Genomic DNA, 25,148 nt, shown 5'->3' on the forward strand with positions numbered 1-25,148 from the left:
ATAATATCCTGAGCATAACCAAAGTACTGGTATTTGTTGTTGAGAATAAGTGAGCTTTCTCTAGATAGGGGTGCAGCTGCTGAACCAGCGTAAGATGGCAAAATGCCCCTCTGCCCACACAGATGTCACCTGTGCCTCCACAAACTGCATACCTTGCCCTTCTGTGGAAGCACAACCCCATCTACACCCAGATGCAATTCTCCATCCAAATCAGCAGATTTCTCAGGCCATAGCTCTTCCCTCATCTGGATTAAATTGCTTGACCTCATCCCACCCCAAACTGTTATTATTAGCAGTAGTAGTAGTAGTAGTAGTAAAATTTGCATACTGCCCTATACCCTCAGATTTCCCAACTGGAATTTCCCAATATTGGATCATTTTTTTCTTAATCTAGGCTGAGTTTATACAGGTTTATACCACAGGAATCATATTATTCTGAGTAATGACATATCATTTTAAAATTATTCATTGTTGTCTCTTGTTTATCTTGGAAAAATTCTCAGAATACAGAAATGTGCTCAACAGCTAGATTTAATGTTGATGGTATTTAACCATCTTGAGACCAAGTTCAATTTGTTCCATGTAACAATTTTTGGCTCAACAAGACTCCGGCAGCTGGGCTTTAGATTTCACCATGTTCAATACAGGCAACAACTTAGAGAATGTATATCAATCATGACTAATTTAAGTCCTACTGATTTCAATGGGCTTCTGCTGCCAGAGCTCATTAGGTGATTTCTGCCCATAGTGTCTATTAGCAAAATAAGTTACAAAAACCATATATCTTACCTCTCCTCCAATGGCCCAGGCAAAAATGACTGTTTCACAGGTGAGGAATGAATCCGGCATGTTTGGGTGGTAGCACTCATGACCATAGTCCAGTACACTATCATTCAGACTGCTGCTACATTGATAGAGTAGAATGTGATGAACCAAATTTTCATGGCCCTTCTGTATCAATGGTTCAACCTGTTAATGTAATCAAAGTCAATGAATTTAATACTGTTTTATCTTAGCAAATGTTAACAGCATTTGAAGAAGCAGGCCCCAGTCTAAATAGCTACAATTACAATTATATATTAGTGATATAATGAAAATGTTTAAATCATTTTGCGAGGGGGTCAAACACAAGTTACACATCTTTTAATGGTGTTATTTATTAAAAGGATGCATTGAACTTATGTTGGTGGAGCTACTATGAGATACCGGTACTATGGTACAGATTATACCTGGAAGGATTATGGCAGACATGTAAATGTCCCTGGAAAACACACAGGGGGTTTTGTGACCTGACTTAGTGTTTGGTTTGCATATTATTAATGTGCCTTACACATTGGGAGGGATCATAACTCAATGGTAGATTACACAGTTTGCATGAATTATTTTTCAGGTTCCATCCCTGTTTGTTAGCTAAGGCCAACCCATCTAACCAGAATGTTCTCTACCCCCATCCTGAAGACATCCTGGATATGCATGCTTCCATTCTGCAAGCATGGGAAAAGAATAAGAGAATCATAGAATTGTAGAGTTGGAAGGGACCCTGAGGATCATCTAGTCCAACCCCCTGCAAAAATTGAAGAGAGTCTGTGGATACGTGTAAAATGGATGGCTGGAGAGTGCGATATGGCACAGCAAAGCATATACTTCTTAATAATATAATTATGTTATCATACGACATAACAGCAACAACATAGACATATGGGTATGGTGAACAAGAGCAGGACCTTGATTCATAGTTAAACTGGAAAGGACTTTGAGTAAGGCCTCCTCGCTGCTTTATTCTGCCCTGTAGGAGCTATCATGGTACTGCAGAAGCGAAATAAAACTACAACCAGTTTTCACACACTGATCATTTCAAAGTAAGTACAGTAAAGATGCAGGGTTGTATCTCAGATTGATGTAGTTTCCACCATCTTACATGCCCCCATGTAAAAAGGACAGGTGCTCACACTATAACTAGTTTCTGAGCTATCAGAAAAGGGAAGAGTAGAAGCATAAATGAAAGCCGCAGTCACATTGCCCTAAAACCAACGACAGTTTTTTAAACTGAATGCTACAGTGTAACAATGATGACAAAATCCACCCACTTTTGATACAAATAAAATAAGTCTGGAACCAGCAAAAAGGCTAGGAGGGTGTTCTATTGATCTCTGCTTGAAATAATGGAGTACTTGCCCAAACGTGTGATACACCCACCTGCCTCTAAAGGACACCGACGCCTGCTGTTCTTCTACTCAAAACTTAAAGTAACAACAACAACCTCTCCTTCAAAGCAATGGGTCATCACCAAAGTTCGCAATCCTTTCACTGTCAGTTTCCTAAACATCAATTCAAACAAGTATTCTTTTGTTCAGTTCCCTTTCTATTGAAAAAGAGAATCTTCCAAAAGGTAAACAGTTTATGTATAACGCCCTTCTGCCTTTGCCAGACATTTTGCAGGAGGCTTTGTAGTCTCTCTCTCTCTCTCTCTCTCTCTCTCTCTCTCTCTCTCACACACACACACACACACAGAGAGAGAGAGAGAGAGAGAGAGAGAGAGAGAGAGAGAGAGAGAGAGAGAAACATTCATGAGAAGCATCAGCACATTAATTTGATAATAATTATATAAGGTGACAAATCACTGTCTTTACAGCTGGACAAGAGGCTGGAAATAACACCTTAATTATCTGACTTGTGTAAAACTGCATGCAAATATATATTGTAAATATATTTTTCATTACCCATTAAAAGATATGGCAGTTACCAAAAAAATAAAATCCTTTCAAGCTTAAGATGACAAGGGTGAGAATTTCAGGACATAATAAAATGAGACTTTTATCTTAGGGTACAGAGACATGCATACATTTTCTTCTACAGAACCTTTCAAATATCTGATGGTTATATGTTGTGTTTTATGAAATGTACTGTAAGAACTTTACAGGGCTATCATCCATGAGAAGTATCCAATTCTGACTAATACAGTACTTTTGTCTTTATATATTCAAAGTACACTCAAGAGCAGCACTGAAGCAAGTGAGGAGACAGAATGCAAGCAGCCCTTCTACATTTCTGTAATCTGTGTTATTCTGTTATTCTGTTATCTATCACAGAGCTAGTATGTTGGGGAACAGCTTCCTCCCAATGCTTACTCCACAGGTGTGGTATCAAGAGTATCTCACTCATGCTCTTTGCACACAGACCTATTGCCATGTTGAGCACTTGAGCACTTCCAGTACATGTCAACACCTGCTGCAGAATATGAATGTGTCAAAGACCAGTCGCTGTTACTGCACTTCTCCCATGGAAAGAAAGGCATAATGAGCCCTGGGCCAGAAAAATATCAGCAGCAATAAAATGTGGCAAAGACAAGTGGTTTGAGTGTACACACTTGTGGATGTGTCTATAGGGAAGGCTTGAATATAACAAGAGAGGCATTTTTACCTATTCCAAGGACAGGGCAACTCAGTCTGTACTGAGCACTGAAAGAGCTAGACAGAGCTAAAGATAGGGAAGAACAGGGTCGGATTTAGGTTTGATGAGGCCCTAAGCTACTGAAGGTAATGGGGCCCTTTATATGTCCAGCTGTCCTTTGTCAACAACAAATTGTAACTGGTTTTTTGTGTTGAATATATGTTATATGGTAATTTCTGGACCTAATAGGTATCTAAAGCCATTTGCTATTATGGTACAGGGGCAACTATGGAGATTGCTTACACAGTTACTTCCTTCCACGACTCTTATATGCCATACTAAAACTCAGATACAGGCTTAGTCCACAATTCTACTCACACAGCCTCAGGAACAAATCTATTTTGCTATTAGCTCTATTCTTTGCCTTTGCAGAGTCCACTGGGCTTTTCCCTCTACACACCCCAAGGTCACCCCAGCCAGAGGAATATTTGAAATCAAAAGTTGCCATTTGACAACCCTAACATCGTCACCCCCATCACTGAGAACAGAGGAGTCAGCTCCTTTCTGTCTCTTCATCTTCCTAGGCACATCTTGGGTTATTTATATTATGAGTGCACAGCCAGGGGCATGTGCATTTTACCTACTAGTGCGTAGTTTAAAAATATTCTCTTGCATTTTTTCTTAACCTTAAACAAGCTGGTCAAATATTATACACCTTGCTGCTGACATCTGTATGAGCTGAGGTAATGCTAGGATTCTGTACTCTCTGAAATGCTTTGGAGTGTGTGTTTGCCTTCTTAATGTTTTCATTTTAACCAGAAGTAGTTAAGACATTGGGTGTATTAACTTGTTTTTTTCTGGGAGAAACCACCTAAATTCCTTGTACTTACAGTACCTTTGCATATGTGGTGTAGACGAGTTGACAAGAAAATCAATAACTGGAAGAAGGAAGAGGTTTAGAAGCTTTTATAAATCTAGTACTCCACTGTGAGTACTAGATTTCCAGACAGCCTGGTATATGAAGTGGCTTTGGTAATAACGGTAACAAATTATAACAACCGCAAACTACAAGAAAATGTCTTTTAAGTTGGAAGGAAAGTAAGACAGACAGACTCCTTAGGTTCTCCATAACTGACAAAACACATGATGAAAACTAATCTAGGATTTCAAGGAGAAGAAATTGTGATGAAACTCCCTAGTTTGTTCTTCTATTTACAAAATCATTCCTAACAGTTCTGTTCCAATAATTATACAATACAGTAAGCTCACAACTTACACACATTTAACTTGGCCATATTCAGCTATATGCATGTGGCAATTTTATTTTATTATTTTTTAAAGGGCTGCAAAGAAGGTGGCTTCTGGGGAAAATGCCTTTGGCAGTCTCACCTGCCACTAAATCCAATCTATACGTTGCTAAAATTGCAAGATAAAAAAGCAGTTGTCAAGTTCAAGTTCCATGAACAAGTTGGCAAGAAATACTGTACTGTAATGTCACCTATAACTCTGATTACAGGCAATGTTGTTTGTCTGCCTGACATTCCCTGATGCTAGAGGCTTGATTCTGAAACCCTCAAACAGTTACTATCAAAATGCAATTAGTATGAATTTAAAGGAGTCAAAGAATGAAAAACACATTTTAAAAAATATTCTTCCCTAGAAGACATCTCAAAATTATGTGTGATACTAGTTCTGATTAGGTTCTTTTATGCATACTGCAGCCACACAATCATATCTGTATCAATGGGAGAGCATCTGGGTGGATGCTTAAGGCATTGGGGTGTGTGTGCAAAACTATAGGAGCATCCATATGAAAAGAACAAAATATATTTCATTGGGGACCAGGGGCCATCTTTTAAGATACCCGTGTGTGTGTGTGTGTGTGTGTGTGTGTGTGTGTGTGTGTGTGCAGCCAGTGGGCTTCAGGTGCACATTTTCATCATGATGTTTATGTGATCCCCATTGGTAAAATTTGTCTTTTGATGCCCCCCCCCCATATTTAAAACCAATATAAAGCATAAGTACAGTGGTACCTCGGGTTAAGTACTTAATTCATTCCGGAGGTCCGTACCTAACCTGAAACTGTTCTTAACCTGAAGCACCACTTTAGCTAATGGGCCCTCCTGCTGCTGCTGCGCCGCCAGAGCACGATTTCTGTTCTCATCCTGAAGCAAAGTTCTTAACCTGAAGCACTATTTCTGGGTTAGCGGAGCCTGTAACCTGAAGCGTATGTAACCTAAAGCGTATCTAACCTGAGGTACCACTGTATTAGTAGGGCTCTATGCCGCACACTGTTATGAATCAATACAATTCTCAGAACAAAATAATGTATGTGCCACAACTATTTTGTCTTTCCATCTTCAAAGAAATTGTGAAATAACATGTCAGAGACTTTCCCAAAGGCACATTTATGCAACATTTTACCAGAAATTGTTCCTTTTGGGTTGAAATAAACACTGCTTACTGGCAGTAAAGAGAAACAATGTTCTTTGTGGCTGGCCAGTTCATCAAAATTACAGTCCTTTACATAACTGTAAAATGAGAAACAAGAAAACAGCCAGATGTCTAGTTATTTGTTTTGCATGACAAGCTTTCTAGGGAGAGATTTGGTTTGAACCGTTATTCAGCATTAGACAGATTCCAAAACTGTTTTAATCTCTCCCTCTTCCTCTCTCTAGGCATCCTATTGTCATATTATATTTAACTAATTAACCTTACAATCCAATGGTCCTTGGTGGGATTTCCCAGGGCTCACAGGAAGCATGAAATTTCCCTGTACAAGAATGGAGAAAGAGGTCTAACCAGAGAGGAAGATCAGACATTGGATGCCTCTGCCACACTGAGGAAACCTCCTTGGCCCTGGCCCAACTGATGTCACACTTCCAACATAGGTAGGGTTGAAAAGGAGCAGGCACAAAGGATATATAGGATATATTTCAAAATAAATAAATCAGTGCTGGACTTAAGTATGTGTAGTAAGAATCTAAATCAACTGCAATTTCTAACTTCCAGATTGTTTTGTGATTACTACATTAGAAAAAAAGAAGCCTGGTTGCTTCCTTCTGCCATCACTCACCTAGGGCTCGTCCCAGTTGTCTCATGCCTAGAAAGCATAAGTGCAAGAGAGTTTCCTGAGAAAACCTGCTCTTTAGTGCTGAATTGGAGCAAATGTCAATCTGCAGAAAACCTGATTAATGTTTTCTCCGATTCGGCAGCAAAGATTGGGATTTCCCAGGGCAAAGCAGTGGGACAAGCAGAAGTGTGGACAAGCTTCTAGCTATTCAACAACTGCTCCTGTCTAAGCAAAATAAACATTCCATCTATGCTTTATAATAGCTTTTGAAGTACTTTGTTGTACCTTCTGGGAAGCATACATACAAAACAATGGCAGAAACAGGGTGAATGTCACAGCGTTCCATATATTCTGTGTTACTAAATACTAATAGGGCATACTGAATAGGATTAAAAAAAAATTAATGTAGCATTTAAAATGTCAGCTGGAATGGGTATCAGATTTAGAAAGGATTACAAGCGCAGTATGAAAACAAACAGAAAATCAGGAATTTGTCATTAAACAACAAAAAAGAAAACTTCAGATGGCTGAACTTACACATGGAAGCCAGACCCTTTTCCAGGGTGACATCAGAAAGACATGGAACTTTGCTTATTATAATTTCCCATCTCCCCCCCCCTTTTGTTTGCTTTTCTTCTTTTGAAGTTGCAGCTGTAAGCTGTGTGCATGCGTATGTACTTTAACAACTATTCGTCCAAAATTTGGGCAAGTGAAAAAATGATACTCATTAATCTCATCTCCCAAAAATGATTTGGAAGATTTGGTCAACTGAAAGTAGGAACGTAACTAAGTCATATGCTAAGTGTTCTGCCTTGCCCACTAGATCCTGAGGTCTTCTAGAGGGTCCTGCAGCAGGACCCTCTAGCAGATCTCCACACTGCCAATGATCTTAGGAGATGTTGGGTCTGGACTGCTGAGGCTGCTGAAGAGGCCAGACACCATCTTGACTCTGCAACCTGCAAGACCTGCTCCCTGCCTTGCACGCCTTTTCCCATCTGATCTGGGAGGGTGCTGTTGTGAGGTTCTGTTGCTGCTGTTAATGCTATTTTTGCATATTTATTTTGCTCTTATGATTTATGTGGAAATTGTTCAATTTGGTTGCGCACTTTTTGATGCTTTGTTGATTGTTTATGACTACTTTTTCTGTGCTTGTAGTTAAGTAATCTTAAAAGTACTTTGTAAGCCACCTTGAGCATGGTTTTAACTTTGGAATGGTGACATACAAACAAAATGATTGATTGATTGGATTGATTGATTGATTGATTGATTGTCATCCCTGCCCCTGGACTGGAGGCCATCATATCAGCTGCCTGGGTTCTGCGCCACTTCTCAGACCCCTACACCTCACATCTGCCATAGGGTCACAATGCTCATTCAACTCAATGGACTTAAGTTACTGGAATTACGTAATTTATTTCAGTGGGTCTAGCCTGACTTAGATATCACCCTATAAATTTATTGTGAAAGAATCAGAATCCATTTTGAGCATAATCTTTTTAAATGTTTTTAGAACCTTCAGCTGTTGATCATCTTCAGTGTTCTTAGTTACTTTGAGCCTTTGAGGATAAAGTGGGTTGTAAGTCAAAATAAATAAATAATCTTGAAGTTTAAAAGGCATAGCCAAGCTTGCAACAAAGAGAAAATCCATCAGATCAAAGGACCCATAAACAAATAAGAAAGATTTGTGATATTCAGCTGAACATTTTACAGACAATTTGATTTTATGGAGCTGTGAGAGCTTTGAACAGGTAGCAAATGCTTAGAATGCAAAACTTCACATCACTTTTTTTTTGGAGGGGGTCCTTTTCAGGAAAAAAAAAAGTGATGCAATTTGCATCAAGTAAGATGCAGGGCAGGCCACAGAATAATAAGTAGGTACTGTCTATCATTCAAGATAAGAAACAGTGCTCCCATTAAGTATCAAATGCTGTGGCTGCCCCTTTGGCTTCCGATCAATCATGCTCTCAAACTGGAGCCCCTTTGTGTTTTGCACGCTGTTGGATTTGGCATTACTAATACGTTCCTGTGTCAAAAAGCCTAGTTACCCATGGTAACAAGATTTTTGAGAGTCTCTTTTTAATGAGACTCTACTATGAATCTAAAAATTATGTTTAAGTAGCATCTGCTAGCCTGTTCCAGGGCAGATAAAATATTTTGGCAACTTGTTCTTGGCCCCTGTCAGAGGCACAGAATTTTGCACTGCCTGCCTGCCTGACTCTATTTAAAAGTATTTATATGCAACCCAATGAGGAAGTTTTGGGAGCAGTTTACAACAAACATAAAACAGATAAAAAATACAATAGAACAGGTCAACAGTAAATACAAAAACAAATAAAAATGTAACAGAACAGGTCTATCTGCTTCTCTTGCCACCCTTCAGTACATTTGCTACTCATTTTCACACTGTTTTTATGTACTTTACTGCTAATCTGGAACAAAAGAATTTACACTGACTCTCTTTTGCCATTCTGTTGCCTTTCAGCCAGTTTAAGGAGTTCCTTTTGGAGCTTTTTGCACAAACCCCCAAATAATTTGGTGACATTCACGAACACGGCTTCTTTGAACAGTTGGATAGCCTACCAGCATACAAAGCTGTCATATACCGTGTCAGACCACTTCTCAATACGAAATGAATGTGGCTTCTCAGAGCTTCAAACAGGGATTTCCCCCAGTGCTATCTGGGATTTATTTATTACATTTATACCCCATGTTTCCCTCCTGGAGCTCAAGGTGGTATACATGGTTTTTCCTCTTCCCATTTTATTCTCACAACAGTCCTGTAGGGCAGACTGGACTGAGAGACAGTGACTAGCCCAAGTGACTGGCCCAATAGGTTGCCAATAGTATCACATGTGCTTGTGATAGTCACCTATGTCCTTACATGCATAGCCTCCTGCTGCAGGATAATGTTGATGGGGTTAAATCGGGTTAGAAGGGGTGCAAAATGGAAGGTTGAAATAAAGAAATGATTCCTTTGGAAATTATGAAGAACACCTACTATGTCCAGACCCTCATCTGGAAGTTGCAGTTAGGATGGTTAAAAGGTCAAACACACAAGTCAAAGGCCACTCATGACATCTGTTAATTTAAGAAATTTGCCAAAACTAGGTGGGTACAAATTACAGTAAATGATGTAAACTTGGTGAAAGACCGGAGGTCAACTTTTTTAGCCATGACAGCTGGTTGTAGTTACTGGCCATAAAACTGAATTGTGTTTCTGATCAGCATCTCAAATTATCTCCCCCACCCCTTCTACCTAGCTAGGTTCAGGAGAAGTTTGCGACTTGGATGAAGTGGAATCTACCGTATTTTTCGCTCTATAACACGCACCAGACCATAACACGCACGTAGTTTTTAGAGGAGGAAAATCTGTAGGCATGCCACCCGTAGGCATTCCCTCCATAACACGCACAGACATTTCTCCTTACTTTTTAGGAGGAAAAAAGTGAGTGTTATGGTGCAAAAAATACGGTACTTAAATTACCAACTACAGTGATCTTACAGAGAAATCAGAACCTCTGCCTGGAAGTGGCTGGCATTGATGAAACACAGTAGGTTACAGCTGCATCCACAGCCCCATCACTGGAACCGTACTGTGCCAATCAATTCCCAAAACACCCTGTTTCAGGCTTTTTCCATGGACTTCTGCCCACAGGGATACCACTAGTGGTAGCTTCCAATCCACGTGCCATTGGGGAAAGTGTATAGGACACACTTCTTGCTGCCATGGCTCATGTGCTGGTGCCAGGATTCCCCCACCAGCAGCATGGCAGATTGGGAGGTGGGCTAGTTCTACCCATCCTTTCCCCCACCCGCTAACTTGAGACTGAACAAGTGTTGAAATATACAGGAGAAACAGTTTCCAATTCAGCTGCGCCTTAATACTTTCATCATGTGAACTAAATGTGAAACTGTGGTACTTCATAATTTGTGGTTACATATTAAAAATGTGTGTCCTTGTTAACATATACTCCTGGTATCTGTTTATTATCTAGGTACCAGGATCAAAATGAAGTCTGTATCTAAGAATGGAGAAATAAAAATCTTCCTCTATCACAAAGGGTATTTGTGCCAGCCATATAAGAGCCCCTTATACCATCTTCAGTTGGCATATGAAGGGCAAAACAATAGTCCCCCCCCTTAGATTTCTGTCTAACAGAGGATACTCCCTTCTTCAATATCTATTAAAAGTATACAATTTGTAATCTTCATATATTCATTTAAATAAAACAAATACCCAAGAAAACAATAAGAGAGGCAGACACAATATTTTCAATAGTAGCTATTTAATAGTTTTAGTGAAGGACTTGAGAATCTTAATTTTCATTACATGGGAGCTAGTATTTAAGAAAGCCTTGAGTGGTATACATAATGCATAGGCTGGGTTTTTTATTTTATTTTAGAACACTCAGGACATTAGTACTATATATAGGCAAACATCAAATGCATGGAATTGTGCCTCTGGCATCTGTGGAGTCCTGCAACTTAAGCAAACTAAAGCATGATGCAAGTGCACATCTAGCCACAAGACATGTTTGCAGGCATAAATAAGTGTTGTTGGCTCCCTTAAGAAAATTGCATGTACCTTGGGTCTCAAGATTTGTAAAATTTCGTAACTCATATGAACTTTTTGATTTATGTAACATATTTAGCTGGATAGGCATTTACTTTCAAGATAAAAGTAGCAGATTAAGAAGTTCAGAATAAGAAGCAAGTCTTTCTGTAATCTTATAACTTATTTGGTAAACCCACCACTCCACACAAAAACTGTGGAGTTACATAAAGCCATCTTTGCACAATGTGATTCAGAGATTACAGTAAGCCCGCAATTTACATGGGGGTTATGTTCTGGGAATCATGCCTAAAGCCCAAATCGCGTATAGTCAAAACACATTGGGTTCCATGGCAGGTGGGATTGCCAAAGTCTTTTCCCCTGGATGCCTGCCTCCTTTCAACACCCTTTTTAATTACCATATGTATAATTGTTTTGCTAAGCACATAAACCTGAATGCACCCTAGTAAAATATGTGTACGTTGCAGACTTACTATATACCAAACTACCTGCCTAGATCCTATACATTTGCCTCAGCATGTTTGTATCATGCTAAACAGTCATAAATGTTGGCACATGAGATCCTGAACATTAATGAACCAGAACAGCAAGTCTTGGAATTCCATCGTATCGACTGAAGAAGCACAAGTATATCCAGCAGCAATAAAACAGCTGATGTTCAAAAACAGTATTTCTTAAACTTAACCAAAATGGCTTTTATTTGGGAGGTGGCAGGGGAACTGTTTCATCATCATCATCATCATCATCATCATTTATTATTTATACCCCGCCCATCTGGCTGGGTTTTCCCAGCCACTCTGGGTAGCTTCCAACAAAGATTTAAAATACATTAAAAATACATTTCAATATTCCAAATCAAATCCCATTTCAAGGGAACTTTTAAATAATCATGTTTCTATCCAAATTAGGGAAAGCCATTTAGGGGTTGATAGTAATTCTCTCCCCACAAACACACATGCATGGATGACCAACCAAAGCCCCTTTTTTCTTAAACTTCTCTACAATAAATCAACATAACCATGACAGGACATAAAACAGAACTAAAGTTAATGCAGCAGTTCAGATTTTTAGATGCTGAAAATATGATCCTATATTTCAAGGATCTTCACTGTTTTTAAAATGTGTGTACAGAAAAGAAAGCCTTAGCAAAAAGTGCTATCTTGTAAATGCATACATATATGTATCTTGATGGCATACCTGTATCACATGATGCTTTTCATGTAGTGTAGGTATCTTAAACATTTGGCACCAATATGTTGTATCTTTGTCTGGTATAGGCACCTGTCTTAATAAAAGGAAAAGGAAAGGCAAATATAATATAAAAGTATCTGATTTCTGCTCCCTGTACAGGTAGCTAACAGTTCCACCCATCTTACCCTGATACTTAATCAAAGCAAAACCCAAAGAAACTTACGCCTTGGTTTGTCAAGTCAAAATACGGCAATGAAGGAGCGATAATAGCAGTCTTCTCTGGGTTCAATAAACGAAGACTCTTTGTCCCTCGATTTGAACCATGGTAATTTTGAACTCCTTCTCTAAAGTCTTTGTCATGGTATGCCCATATCACCCTCACTGTGCTTTCCTAGAAAGGAAAAAGAAAAACTTTACTGATTAAGTATGCAAGAAGATGTCTCAGCTGATCATGGCGGCTTACCAGATGAATCTGCCCATCTATAACAGCCTTTCCCAATGATACCCTTCATATATTTTAGACTACAACTCTCATCAGTCCCCGCCACTTGGCTAGGGTTGGTGAGGGATAGTCCAGAAAGATTATTTAGTAAGGATTTGATAGCTGCATTTTATTCTTTTTGTAGTTCTATCACTCTGCACTTCATTTTGTTTTGTTTAAATTTGCTGTTAAAAATAGTTTTGTCTGCTTTTTATACAGCCTATATATGATCAAAAAAGCAGTCTATCAATATTTTAAATTTTAAAAATCCAAGAACATTCGTTTCACCTATCCTAAAGTGTTCTGTACTTCAGGCAATGCCTCCTTGTGGAATTGAGATATACAGTGGTACCTCTGGTTACGTACTTAAACCGTTCCAAAGGTCCATTCTTAAGATGAAATCATTCTTAACCTGAGGTACCACTTTAGCTAATGGGGCCTCCCACTGCGTCCGCGCCGCTGGTGCATGATTTCTGTTCTCATCCTGAGGTAAAGTTCTTTACCCGAGGCACTACTTCTGGGTTAGCGGAATCTGTAACCCAAAGTGTTTGTAACCTGAGGTGTTTGTAACCCGAGGTACCACTGTATTCTGATGAGTTAATTATTCAGGTGCTGCCACCAGAATCTGTAATTAAACAAACTTCTATTAGACATAGAGCTTTTCAGTGAGGAAAAAGAAAGCTCAACAACTTTTCTGTCCGGATTTTCACATTTTGATATATGGCAACCCTAGCATAGCATAATGGTTAATTGATCCAAGAATGTGAAGCTCACAAACAGCTTGATTTTTTTTTGGCAGACTGTTTTAGCTCTTCATTCATGATTTAAGTCTTACTCCCCTCTCTCTGAGTTAGATTGATCGTCAACTACTTACTGTTATACTCTTGTCATTGGGGTCACACGTGTGAAGTAGCCGGCTGAAAGCTAGTATCGTATGGGTACTATTTTCCATGGCATACTCCAGATGGTAGTCCTGCTGTGAGTCCTTTTTCAATGTTCTGTCTGCATTTGTAAAATAATCCTGTTGAAGAAACAAACCAGAACATTATCCTGCTGTTACTTTTTTTGTTTTGCTTTAAATAATCTGAACTCAACAACCTTTTGAGTTTTCTGGGAAAGAAGTGTAAAAGGATACGGTAAGTTGTAATTTTCTAAGAAAGTATATTATATTAGCAAACAGGAAAACATCAGAATTTAGCCACCAAAATTTATTTTATAACTGTATGCATATATTTTCATCTGAGCACCTTACAAAAGAGGGAAGGAAAGAGCAGAAAAAGAAAACAAAGCAAATTTCCCAACATTTTCACCACGAACACATTGCAATCAAAATAGTTACATTAAAAGAAACATATTATACAGATGATACTTCTTTGCATTGTACTTGTGGGTTAAAAGTGTATCCATTATGGTTTTGCTTTGCTTTCGTAGAATGTATAAACTAACTTTTAAAAGTTTGTTGTTAAAGTGTATCTATTTCAAAGCCCTCTTCTGTTTCATGTTTTAAAATCTAGGAATAAAGTGTCTGCATTAATGAACAATCTAATAGCCCAATCCGAAACCTATGTTGTTAGTTCTTTCCATTTCCTTGGATTGGAACCTACTTCCTAGTCTACATATAGAAGGAAGTTATTCATAACCAAGTTATTGTGTGTGTGTGTGTGTGTGTGTGTGTGTGTGTGTGTGTGTGAAAGAGAGAGAGAGAGAGAGAGAGAGAGAGAGAGAGAGGCAGGCAGGCAGGCAGACAGACAGACAGACAGAGAAATATTAAATAGGAATATGATATTGTTGTACACTTTCTATGTGCCAACCCACAGGAATATTTTAATGTTTTTCTGAGGAAAGATTATCCTACTTCTCAATGTTAGCAGACATATGATATAATGCATAAGCTGCATTATAGTGTCATTAACCTCTTCACCTCTGAATTCTTTGTCATAATGTGCAGCTGGCTTTCTGACTCCTCTCTAGGTCACCATAAGTCCTGTGACTGACTTAAAATTCTCTGATGCTAATTCACAAAAACCTTCCATAGACTTAGAGACCAGGACAGTAATGTCATCTAATTTTCTCTTCTTAGCTTGTGGGGGCATTTGTGCATTTGTTTCCTATTTTGCTCAGAGTAAGTTGGCCAGGACCATACTCCAAAATGAGGTGTTGTGTAAGCTGCAGCTACTATGCTTTCAGATGCATTTTTCCAGCAGTTCTTTCTTTCTTTCTTCTTAAAAAATAATTTTATTAGAGATACATGTAAAAGAAAAGGGGTGGGGCAGACAACAGACCAAATAAATAAACAGAAACTAAACACAAACAATTTGGGTGGATAACCCAAGGTATGCATCTCCAAGAAAACCAGTATATATTAGTGGACAAATATTTCTCGTCCGCAAACGATAAATCATGTAACAGATCAACAAAGATATTGACATTCAGTCAGTTCACTCACCTGCCTCCCGTACCTGCTATGAGGCAAAATATTCTGAGTTTACTTGTTACCTTGAATTACTCTATTATCATGATCATCAGAGCAGCTTTGTGTAAGGAGTTATTCTCTGCCTATGATGTGGCACTGCATGGCTCTGAATCACAGTGGCAACCCCCAGCACTGTATATAACTGTAGTCTGCCCTAACCTCATTGGCAAAGACATATGTGAAGAACTATGATAATGACTCCTTGACTCCATCAGGATGTGGCTTGGCAACCCCAGGAAGGATAGGAAGATGGGTGGGGTGGAGGTGGGGGCTGGAAGGTTGGCACCCAGAGATGGAGGAAGGAGGCCCTCCCCTTTTGGCTCTAGAAGCCAGAGAGGGGGAAGTAGATTTGCCAGTTCTTTCCATCCCCCCAATTGTGGACCAGGCACCACCTTTGTAGGTAAGATCACATGAACCCCCCAGACAGAGCAGACATGTGTACCTGTGGCAGACACACAGGACAAGACAGTCTTATGGCAGAGTTTGCCCTGCCTTATCTTTGAAAACTTGGCAGGAGGGGAATGTCACTTGTTGGGACATCTTCGTAGATTCCATTTGCTTATGGACCTCTTGCCTTGCTCATGCGCCTTGGAATCTTGACTTCTGGGACTTGTGCTTGCCACTGAGCTTGTACCACTACGAGCATGAACAGAGACGTCTTCCTTATTCTGAAGTCACAGATGCTGCCAGTGAGAGCCTGTCAATGGCAAGAACCATGTCAGGTCAAAGTATTGTGTAAAGAGAGCTTTAGATCCCTGCTGACCACATGTGATGTGCTGTTCATCCCGGATGCAGACTATATAATGCCAAATTTTAGGATGTTTTGAAGTAATGATACTGCCTAAAATCAGCACTTTTTTAAAAAAAGAAAACTACCACAAGCAATTATTGGCTTGTGGGTGTAGTCAAACAATTAGATGTCTTTCATGCACTGGAAGTAATTTAGAAATTGAAGCAACACATGGTAAGTTGATTTTACGGATCATAAAAGATGAGGTATATAATTTCCTACAGATGAAGGCATTGATGATGAATTGCTCCTCACATGCTGTTGACCCTGCTCTCGCTCTCTCAAAAGGGATTTGCAGTTGATATGGTTTCTGATTAGTGCTATACAAAATGGCAAGGAGAGTACTTTCTTATGGATGTAGTAAAAATATGTAAATAAGCCCTGTTTTATCCTTGAAGAATGTAAGCAGAGCTGCACAAGGAACCTTGGGGGGGGGGGAATCACAGCTGTCATTCTATCCTTGAACAGGTGTTTTTATAGAGAAGATACCCTCCAAATACTTGACAACCTGCAATATATGTTGCCTCCTTCCATTAGTAAAGGAAGTGAGAATAATATGTTCAACTACACTGGGGCACTCCAACACAAAGGGTCACAAGATTATTTGATAGCCTGATTATGCAATTCTACCAGGGCATATGGGGCATTATGCTTGTGGGGTGTTAATTTTGTTCCACGTGAATGCAAATTATGGATGAGAGTGTTCATTCTGTACCACTCAAGTCAGACTAGTACAGTGACTAGTGTGCCAGGTCCACATTCACATTTGGCACAAGTTAAGCTCTCAGCTTAACCTACATGGTTATGTTGTGAGGGTAAAATGTCAGTCTGAGATTCACTGGAAGGATTCAAATGTAATAAAGAACCAAAAAAGAATTGCTTCAGGCATTTTTAGGTGGGGAACCATTTAGAACTGGCAGGCTGACAAGTCATTTATTATCATTTAAGCTGGCTTTGGGGAATTATGCAGGTTTACAACCTAACACAACAGAGACCACACCCTGCCCCTCTGGCTGGGATTCCCCAGCAGGGCTTGATTAATTATAGCAGAGGGTCCCAACCAGGGCTATAGGTATTTTGTATATCTGTGGAAAAGCTGAGAAGAGGGGAGTGTCTGTGAGGGGTTTTATCTTAAAAATAACACTTGTTTCTACACCTCATGGTAAAAGAATACAACTTCAGAAATTGTGTCCTTTCTTCACAATTTGTTTCAGCCATGTGGAAAACCTCTATCTGTACTCAACACTTCTTCAAAATGGTTGTTGAATTAATGCAGATTTGAACACATGTTTAGAAGAAGCAGGTCTGCTTTGTGGAAGGCCAGTAAATATGGAGCAAGATGCCAACTACTATGTTTTGTTCTGGTTTCTCAAGTGTGAATGCTCTTACACTACAAACTCACCCCATAGTTAAATCAATACAGGGAGGCTTCGTACTGAAATGCCTCCAGCCAAACACCAGCTGACATATAAAGTGTGTGTCACACTGACATATCTCCCCTTACTGCTTTTCTATTTGTTTTCTTAGCATTTCTTTGTTTATGTTGGCATGAGTGCATTTAAAAGAAGAATATGGTTCCGTTCACCATTTACTCGCTTTTCAAAATCTATTCTGATTGTTCCTCTGTAACATCTCAAAATTGATTGTATTTGATAAAACAAATATTCTTCGTTATGGGTGTCAGCTAACAAGCAAGGGTTATAATGAACACAGCATATTAATGAAGAGCTATTCACAAAAGGATTTATGCCTCAAGTAAGGGCTATTTTTGTGCAAGAATTCAACAGAAGGGTTTGCAATGCAACGTTCTGTAGAACTTGCACAAAACAAGCATTCATAAAGAAGGATTACCCTCTGCAAAAATGGATCTCACAGCTACTGCAGGCTGCGGGTGGGGATGGACAATTCCAGATGGGGGCGGAGACCATGGAGGAGGCAAGAAAATGCAAGTTGTGTCAATTCATGAGCAAAAAAGAGAGGGTCTTTCAAAAAGCTAGATGCAAAAATTAGAGCTGCCTTGAGCACTCTCATGGCAAGTAATCTGCCGAGAAACTCACTTTGGCAATATTGCAGTGGCACTATAACTACAAGCGCAGACAGACTGAGCAATTTCTCTGAGGCAGCACCAATCAAGTATCTTCGCTTCACTGCACTGAGGTACATGTGCTTTTTCCATGCTTAAATGTATTCATAATAATAGCTCCACCCGTCTGCAGCTACTTTGCTACCATTGGCCTGCAAATGTGTCTGTAGTGAGTGCTCTCTCCCTTTCTCTTTCTCTCCCCCCCCCCCCGCCACCTTAGCTCAACTCTCACTCTTTTCCCACCCCTCATAGAACAGCTATTAAGCATGCTTGAGAGACCACTCTTATTTAGACACAAGTCTTGCACTTTCCAAATAGTTAGAGCTGGGTTCCCACTCTAATCTCTGAGCTCCTGGAATGCTCGGCCACTAATGCATCATTCCAGGCTCCCTCTCCACTCAACCACAGTTTTTGAAAGAATGTGTGGACCCTTTGTAAAGTTCCTTTTTGTCTCCATAATATAATTGCACCCTTCAACCTGATTGATCTATTTACAAGGAGTTAGTAGAAGCATCTTTCAAGTTCTGTTTCATCATCATACCAGATACTGAAGCAAAAGCCCCAGGTAACATCAAGCGGCACAGAGAGAGATAATTATTTATGTTTTTTTATTTAAAAGTTTTCCTGATCTCTAATACTTGGCAAATATTTTCTTTTTTGGGTGGGGATGTGGGAAATCAATTCCTGGTGGGGCATTTTAATTTTTTTTAAATCTGTTAAAAAAGAAAGCTCTGGCTTGTTCGTGTATATATATGTGTATTTTTCTTATAAATACTATGTAAAAACACTTCAGTTCCACTGTTCAGATCTTCCACTATGAACTTTCACAGATCGATCAGCTAGATGTTGATCTATATCTTCCTTGATGGAAGCAAAGCAGTTTTATCTAATGGAGCATATGAATTGCAAGTTTCTTGAGAGCAGGGCCTTTTTAAAATAAATAAATAAATAAAGCCATGTAAAGCACCATATTGTGTGCACCAATATGGTGCAAACATAATAATTCACTTCTGTTTACTTATATAAACATAAGTAAATAAGTATAACTAAAGGAAAAAGATAAATGCCTACTTTGTGGTAATCGAACCTTTATATTGTCACTAATCTGTGCTAGATGATATAAAGCAGTTTCCTGTGTTCCTACGATCTTTTGTCATGTGGCTGACTGCTACGTTGACTCATGAGCCTTTTGTGAGGAACTTTATCAAAAGCATTTTGGAAGTCTAAGTATATAATGTCAACCAGATCTCCCCCAACTGAATACTTGTGGACACACTAAAGGAATTCCAAAACGGCCTCGGTCCAGTATACCTGAAGGAGCGTCTCCACCCCCATCGTTCTACCCAGACACTGAGGTCCAGCACCGAGGGCCTTCTGGCGGTTCCCTCACTGCGAAAAGCCAAGTTACAGGGAACCAGACAGAGGGCCTTCTCGGTAATGGCGCCCTCCCTGTGGAACGCCCTCCCACCAGATGTCAAAGAGAACAACAACCACCAGACTTTTAGAAGACATCTGAAGGCAGCCCTGTTTAGGGAAGCTTTTAATGTTTGATGTATCATAGTATTTTAATATTCTTTTGGATGCCGCCCAGAGTGGCTAGTGAAGCCCAGCCAGATGGGTGGGGTATAAATAAATTATTATTATTATTATTATTATTATTATTATTATTATTATTATTATTATTAAAAGGTGTGTCACACAAAACCTCCCTTTGCAGAAGTCCTGCTTGTCAAGGTTTGTTCTTTTATGTAACTGCAAACTGATGTAGAAATCTGATGAACTGAAGAGAGTGAAAAAATCGGAAACTGAGGAGAAACAAAAATCTCCAGATTCGCCCATCCCTACAAGGGGACAAATATTCAATGTTCTATTACTAATAATATTAATTCCTGAATCTGTGCACATGAAGTGTGAACACAGTCACGTGAACATTGGGGCTTGTCATCATTAATAATGCTAAAACTTAGGGCTGCAATCCTAAGCACTCTCACCTTTAAACTCAACTGAACACAGATTTACATACTATGAGTGCTCTGTCAATGCCAGGTGAAAAACAGACAGATGAGAGGCAGAAAATTACTTGTATGTCATTGCCTTTTCCTCCAATGAGCATGCTACCCATCTGGTCACTCATCTGCTCACCTTAGAAGGGTCTTAGATGGACCCAAGTCTTGCCCAGGGATCAACCCTCAAACCTGCCGAATTCAGAACCAACTTCAGCACTAGGCTTCTAACCTGGGAGATAAGGCTATTCATAAAATAGGTCAAATTTTTAAAAACGCTTTTAAGTCTTCTACTACTCTCTGTCTCGCATAGGATTGCTGGCACACACCCTCCCCATAAAAACACACGCCCCACACATGCCAGAATAACTCCAATACATGTTTGAATGTTTCCTCATATTAATTCTTTTTACAACCCAGCAAGTTCACGGAAGACGCGTAAGGAGGTTTTTCGAAACCTATCCCTTGGCACCAGGTTTGTTTTTTGTGAACCGCCCCGAGATCTTTTGATGAAGGACGGTATATAAATCGAAAATGATAATAGAAGTAGTAATAATGGCATGACAGTAATGACTATTCAGGAGAAGCAAGCATAAGATCCCATATTGCCCCTTGCCCCAAACGGTCGCGATTTGGTGGCTGTCCCGTTGCCTTTCACTGCACCAGCAGCTTTATAATAGACCCTCCTGCTCTGAGCATGCACAGAGTGCACGGCTGCCCATTCCACTGAGCAGCTGGAGCCTGGACCCCTAAGGAGCTTGGATCCCTGGTCCTGGAAGGGGGAGCCAGCCCTTCTTCTCCTTCCCTCTCCCCCAATGCACTTGTGAGCCAGACCCCCGCCCCTGATCAGATCGTACTCTGCCCCCCCCCCTCCAGCGCTGTCCAAGGCGCCCGTCCGCCTCACCTGCAGGTAGGGCTTCCCCGCGTCCAACCCGCCCAGCACGATGTCCGCCGAAGCCATGCCTCCCGTGGGCGAGAAGCCAAAGCCCACGTAGCCCGCCGCGCGCACCTCCAGGCGGAAGGCGATGGAGCTGCCCTGCGCAGCCCACGAGAGCCGGTAGCGGGACGCCCCGTCCAGCACGGCGCTGTGCGGGTAGTGGCGCCCGGGCACGGCGGGCAGCCCCCACAAGAGCAGCAGCAGCAGCGGCCAGCGGCGCATCCTCGTCGCCCGCTGAACCCGCGCCAGGCGCGCACCTCAGCCGACCGCTAAGCTGTTGGGACTGAGCTGGCCGAGGCAGCCTCCTGGCGCCTCCGCCAGGCGCCGCGCCTGCTCATTGGACGGGGCGGGCGCCCGGCGTCACCCCGCCCCCGTGGAGTCAGCGGGCCTCGAGGGCTGAGGAAAGCGCGGGAGAAGGAGGAGGAGGAAGAGAGCGCGACCTGGGTGAGGAGCCCTGAGGAGAGCCGGGGGGGGGGGCGAAGCGAAGGTCCTGAGGGGAAAGAGCGAGGGGGCAGAAGCTCGCGGCTGGGCAACGAGGAGCCCCCTCCTCCCTCGTCAGACAGGCAGAAGTTCAACAGGAGAAGCCTTTGACACGTGCTCCTCTTCAGAGTCCTGCTGCTGAGAGGCGGAGCGGGGAAGACAGGTGGCACGTGCCTCGTGGACGCGGGAGGGAAGGAGGGGAGCGACTCGCGCCCTGCCAGGCGGAGGGTTTCTCAGGTACCAGGTAGATAACAGGCAGCACATTCAACACCTGTAAGCCTCAGCAGGGCGGTGCCAGGACACAGCCTGGTTCTGCAACAGGTAACAGAGTCAACCTGTTGGTCCTCCACTTTTGGCTCTAGAGGCCAGAGAGAGGGAAGTAGATTTGCCAGTTCTCTCCATCCCCACCAGGCACAATAAGATCAGACAGAGCAGACAAGTCTGATGGCAGAGTTTGCCCTGCCTTATCTTTGAAAACTTGGCAGGAGGGGAATGCCACTTGTTGGGACATCTTCGTAGCTTCCATTTGCTTATGGACCTCTTGCCTTGCTCATGAACCTTGGAATCCTGGCTTCTGGGACTTGTGCTTGCCACTGAGCTTGTACCACTATGAGCATGAACAGAGACATCTTCCTTATTCTGAAGTACCAGTGGGAGCCTGTAAGTCTCAGCATGGCGGTGCCAGGACGCAGCCTGGTTCTGCACCCCTCTAGTCCAGGTGGCAGAGACAACATGTTGTGTTGCAGTGCGTTTGCTCCACCAGAGGTGCTGCTGCTGCGTGACCTCTAAGTGGTTTCCACAGGTGGTGCCTTTCAGGTGTCAGGTGTGCTGCTTTGGCTGCACTGCACTTTGGCCCCGCTGCCCTGAACTGAATCATAGAACTGTAGAGCTGGAAGGGACCCTGAGGATCATCAAGACTAGAGGAGGGTTTCCCACACTTGGGTCTCCAGCTGTTTCTGGACTGCAACTCCCAACATCCCTAGCTAGCAGGACCAGCAGTCAGAGATGATGGGAATTATAGTCCAAAAAACAGCTGGGGACCCAAGTTTGGGAAACCCTGATCTAGACCAACCCCCTGCAATGCAGGAATATGCAGCTGTCCCATACGGGGATTGAACCTGCAACCTTGGCATTTTCAGCACTATGCTCTAACCAACTGAGCTATCCAGGTTGATCCTTTCTTAGCAGGCCATGTGACTGGTGGTCTGAAAGAGTGTCTTTAAAACAAACCCCCCGCGGTGATTTACATCTTTTTCAGTCAGTTGCCCCATCCCCCCCAGTGCCATTCAAGCAGCTTGGCACCACAGCATTGAACCCAGACATATGTATGGAATGAAGGGAAATGAGACCCTTGCTGAAGGGAAACAGACCTGGGAACCATATGCTTATTGCCTTGGGTTCTGTGGTGGAAGAAAAATGATATGAGAAAAATAATCCAAGCTGCAGCCTGGACAAGACCTAGTATATCATGTGGTCAGTAGGATTGGGACATTAATTGTCTTACCCTATCAACAATCACATAGTGAAAACTACATTCCAAAAGTTTTAAATGAAAAACCACACATCAAAAACATAACCAGCTTAACTGCTGTTTAATAACCATTAATAACCAGAATGGCTGAGGCAACCCCGTCAGATGGGCGAGATACTGTACAAATAAGTTGTTGTTGTTGTTGCTATATAATGACCTTGTCATATTTGGAGCAAGGCTGGGGAAGGGTAGGTTTTTAATCACCTTTTCTGTGCATGGTTATGGACTAATTTGGGATTCTAATTGTTAACAACTGTGAACAGATGGAATATTCATCCAGATACAGTTAACAGCATTTTAGTGCAAACTCAGTTGTGGAAGAAGCTGATGTCTGTATGAACCTAAGTTTCCACACACAGCAAAGAGGACTACTTATGGTAAATGGAAAGCATTCTGAAAGGCTTGATATATTACGGTCACTTTTAAAAAATATCAATAAACAAAAACAAACCACACATCATTTAGAGAAAGCAGAGGAATGCCAGACTTTCCAAAAAGCTCACACTTTGGCTGATCCCTGCAATGGCTGTGTGTACAGCTCCAGTGCACTCCCACTGCTGGTGTTTGAAACAGAGTACACATGACATTGGCCAGAACCCATATGTATCCTGAAATTTCTCAAGAAATACAGAGGTTTGATGTGATTGCCCTCAAATCAGCTTCTGTCTGACTTGTGAGCTTAAGCTGAGGTGTGAGAATTGAGCTGAGGTGTGAACATTTTGGAAAACCTTTGTGCATGCTCAGATGACCGGAGGAGTTTAGGAGTTTAGTGGGGTCGCAGGCATAGGGAAACCAAACAGGTAAAGCTCATTGGATGAAGACCTCTTCAATGTCTGTCTAGTATGAACAGCAATTTAAAAATGGAATGGGGCGGAGAGGAGAATGACCTCACTGCATTTTAAACTGCTAATGTGTACATAGCCAATGTCTTCTGGAATTATGTCCCATTGTGAAGCACATATATATATATTTTCTTTCTGTTTGTGTATGTAGGCTTTAGGACAGCATGTAGAGAATGGGATCTAATCCACAAGAAAGGGGGTAGCAAAAGGACGCCACCCTGTATGAAAGTAAAAGGGAGAATTGCCATTTATTTCAACCACAATGTACACTTTTCACACTTTAGTTTGTAGATAAAATGATGTCATCATAGAATTAAGGAGATGGAAACCGTTATTTAAAAAAGTACTTTAACGAAGGAAAGAGGCCAGCTTTTAGAAGTGGCTGGGGGTAGGTGGGGGTTCATGCCAAGTGTGTGGTACACAAACAGAGCTTCTTACACCACACTGCTAAATTAAGGGATGAGATCACATGTTTCCACTTCGTCTTTTAAGCTCACTTTTTGAAACCTTCCTTTAAAGCTGTGCCATGTAGAAATTTCCAGCTGAAATAGTTCCTGCTTTAGACGTTCACATCTTCATCTCAAACACCTTCCTCCATGGCTCATGGTTCAATGGGGCAGATATTCTGAAAATGTCTCCAAAGCTTGAATGTCCCCTGAGCCTTCAAAGAGCATTGCCTCCAAGCTATCAGGCTTTTCCACACACTTATGTCCCTAGTTTAAAACTCATATATCCATCAGTGGCCTGTGTGCTAATTTGTTTGGAAGTTTAGCAAGCTGCACAGGACTATATCCAGAGAAGAGGTAAAAGACCTTTGGATAAAAGTGGAGAAGGGCCATTTCAAGCTAGTGAAGAGGGGTAAACTACAAAAAAAAGTCCAAATTGGATTGCTGCTAGTATCAGCAGTACATAACTTTGGGAGTGCACTTTACACTGAGTTACAAGGTTAAACTGACTTGAGGCTGTAAGAGGATATACTGAATGGATATCCGAGGGTTTTAAAACGAAGCCTGGATTATAGAAGGATCTATTGAGTGCATTAATTCTCAGTAATCACAGTTCCTATAACTGTTGTTCTGATTTCTCCAAGATTATATCTTTTTCAGATAATCAATCTAGGGTACTCTTTCAGGGCTTTTTGTAGGTCCAGGTTGCAAATACAGAGCCTGTGCTTTTAAGTTTCCACATGCCTTGTATCTGTTTTCACAGTCTGATGAATGCACATAGAGTCGGGTGTGGGACCTGCCGCTACAGCCCTGCTCCCTGCTGCCAGATGCATTCATTTAGCTCACACTGATCGT

General features: G+C 41.3%; 1 protein-coding gene across 1 annotated transcript in view; it reads right to left on the reverse strand.

Moving 5' to 3' along the window:
- MOXD1 (monooxygenase DBH like 1) overlaps nt 1-21,247 on the reverse strand; it is a 36,507-nt gene extending 15,260 nt beyond the window's left edge. Inside the window, exons 1-5 of the mRNA XM_081187141.1 lie at nt 20,962-21,247; nt 13,583-13,729; nt 12,451-12,618; nt 12,234-12,317; nt 790-969 (exon numbers count right to left, since the gene is read on the reverse strand). Coding sequence (XP_081043267.1) covers nt 790-969; nt 12,234-12,317; nt 12,451-12,618; nt 13,583-13,729; nt 20,962-21,216 — 834 coding nt within the window. The 5' untranslated portion in view covers nt 21,217-21,247. The remainder of the gene's footprint in view (nt 1-789; nt 970-12,233; nt 12,318-12,450; nt 12,619-13,582; nt 13,730-20,961) is intronic.
- Nucleotides 21,248-25,148: the final 3,901 nt, after the last annotated feature.

The sequence above is a fragment of the Podarcis bocagei genome (assembly GCF_964188305.1).
Source record: "Podarcis bocagei genome assembly, chromosome: 3".
Classification (NCBI taxonomy): Eukaryota; Metazoa; Chordata; class Lepidosauria; order Squamata; family Lacertidae; genus Podarcis; species Podarcis bocagei.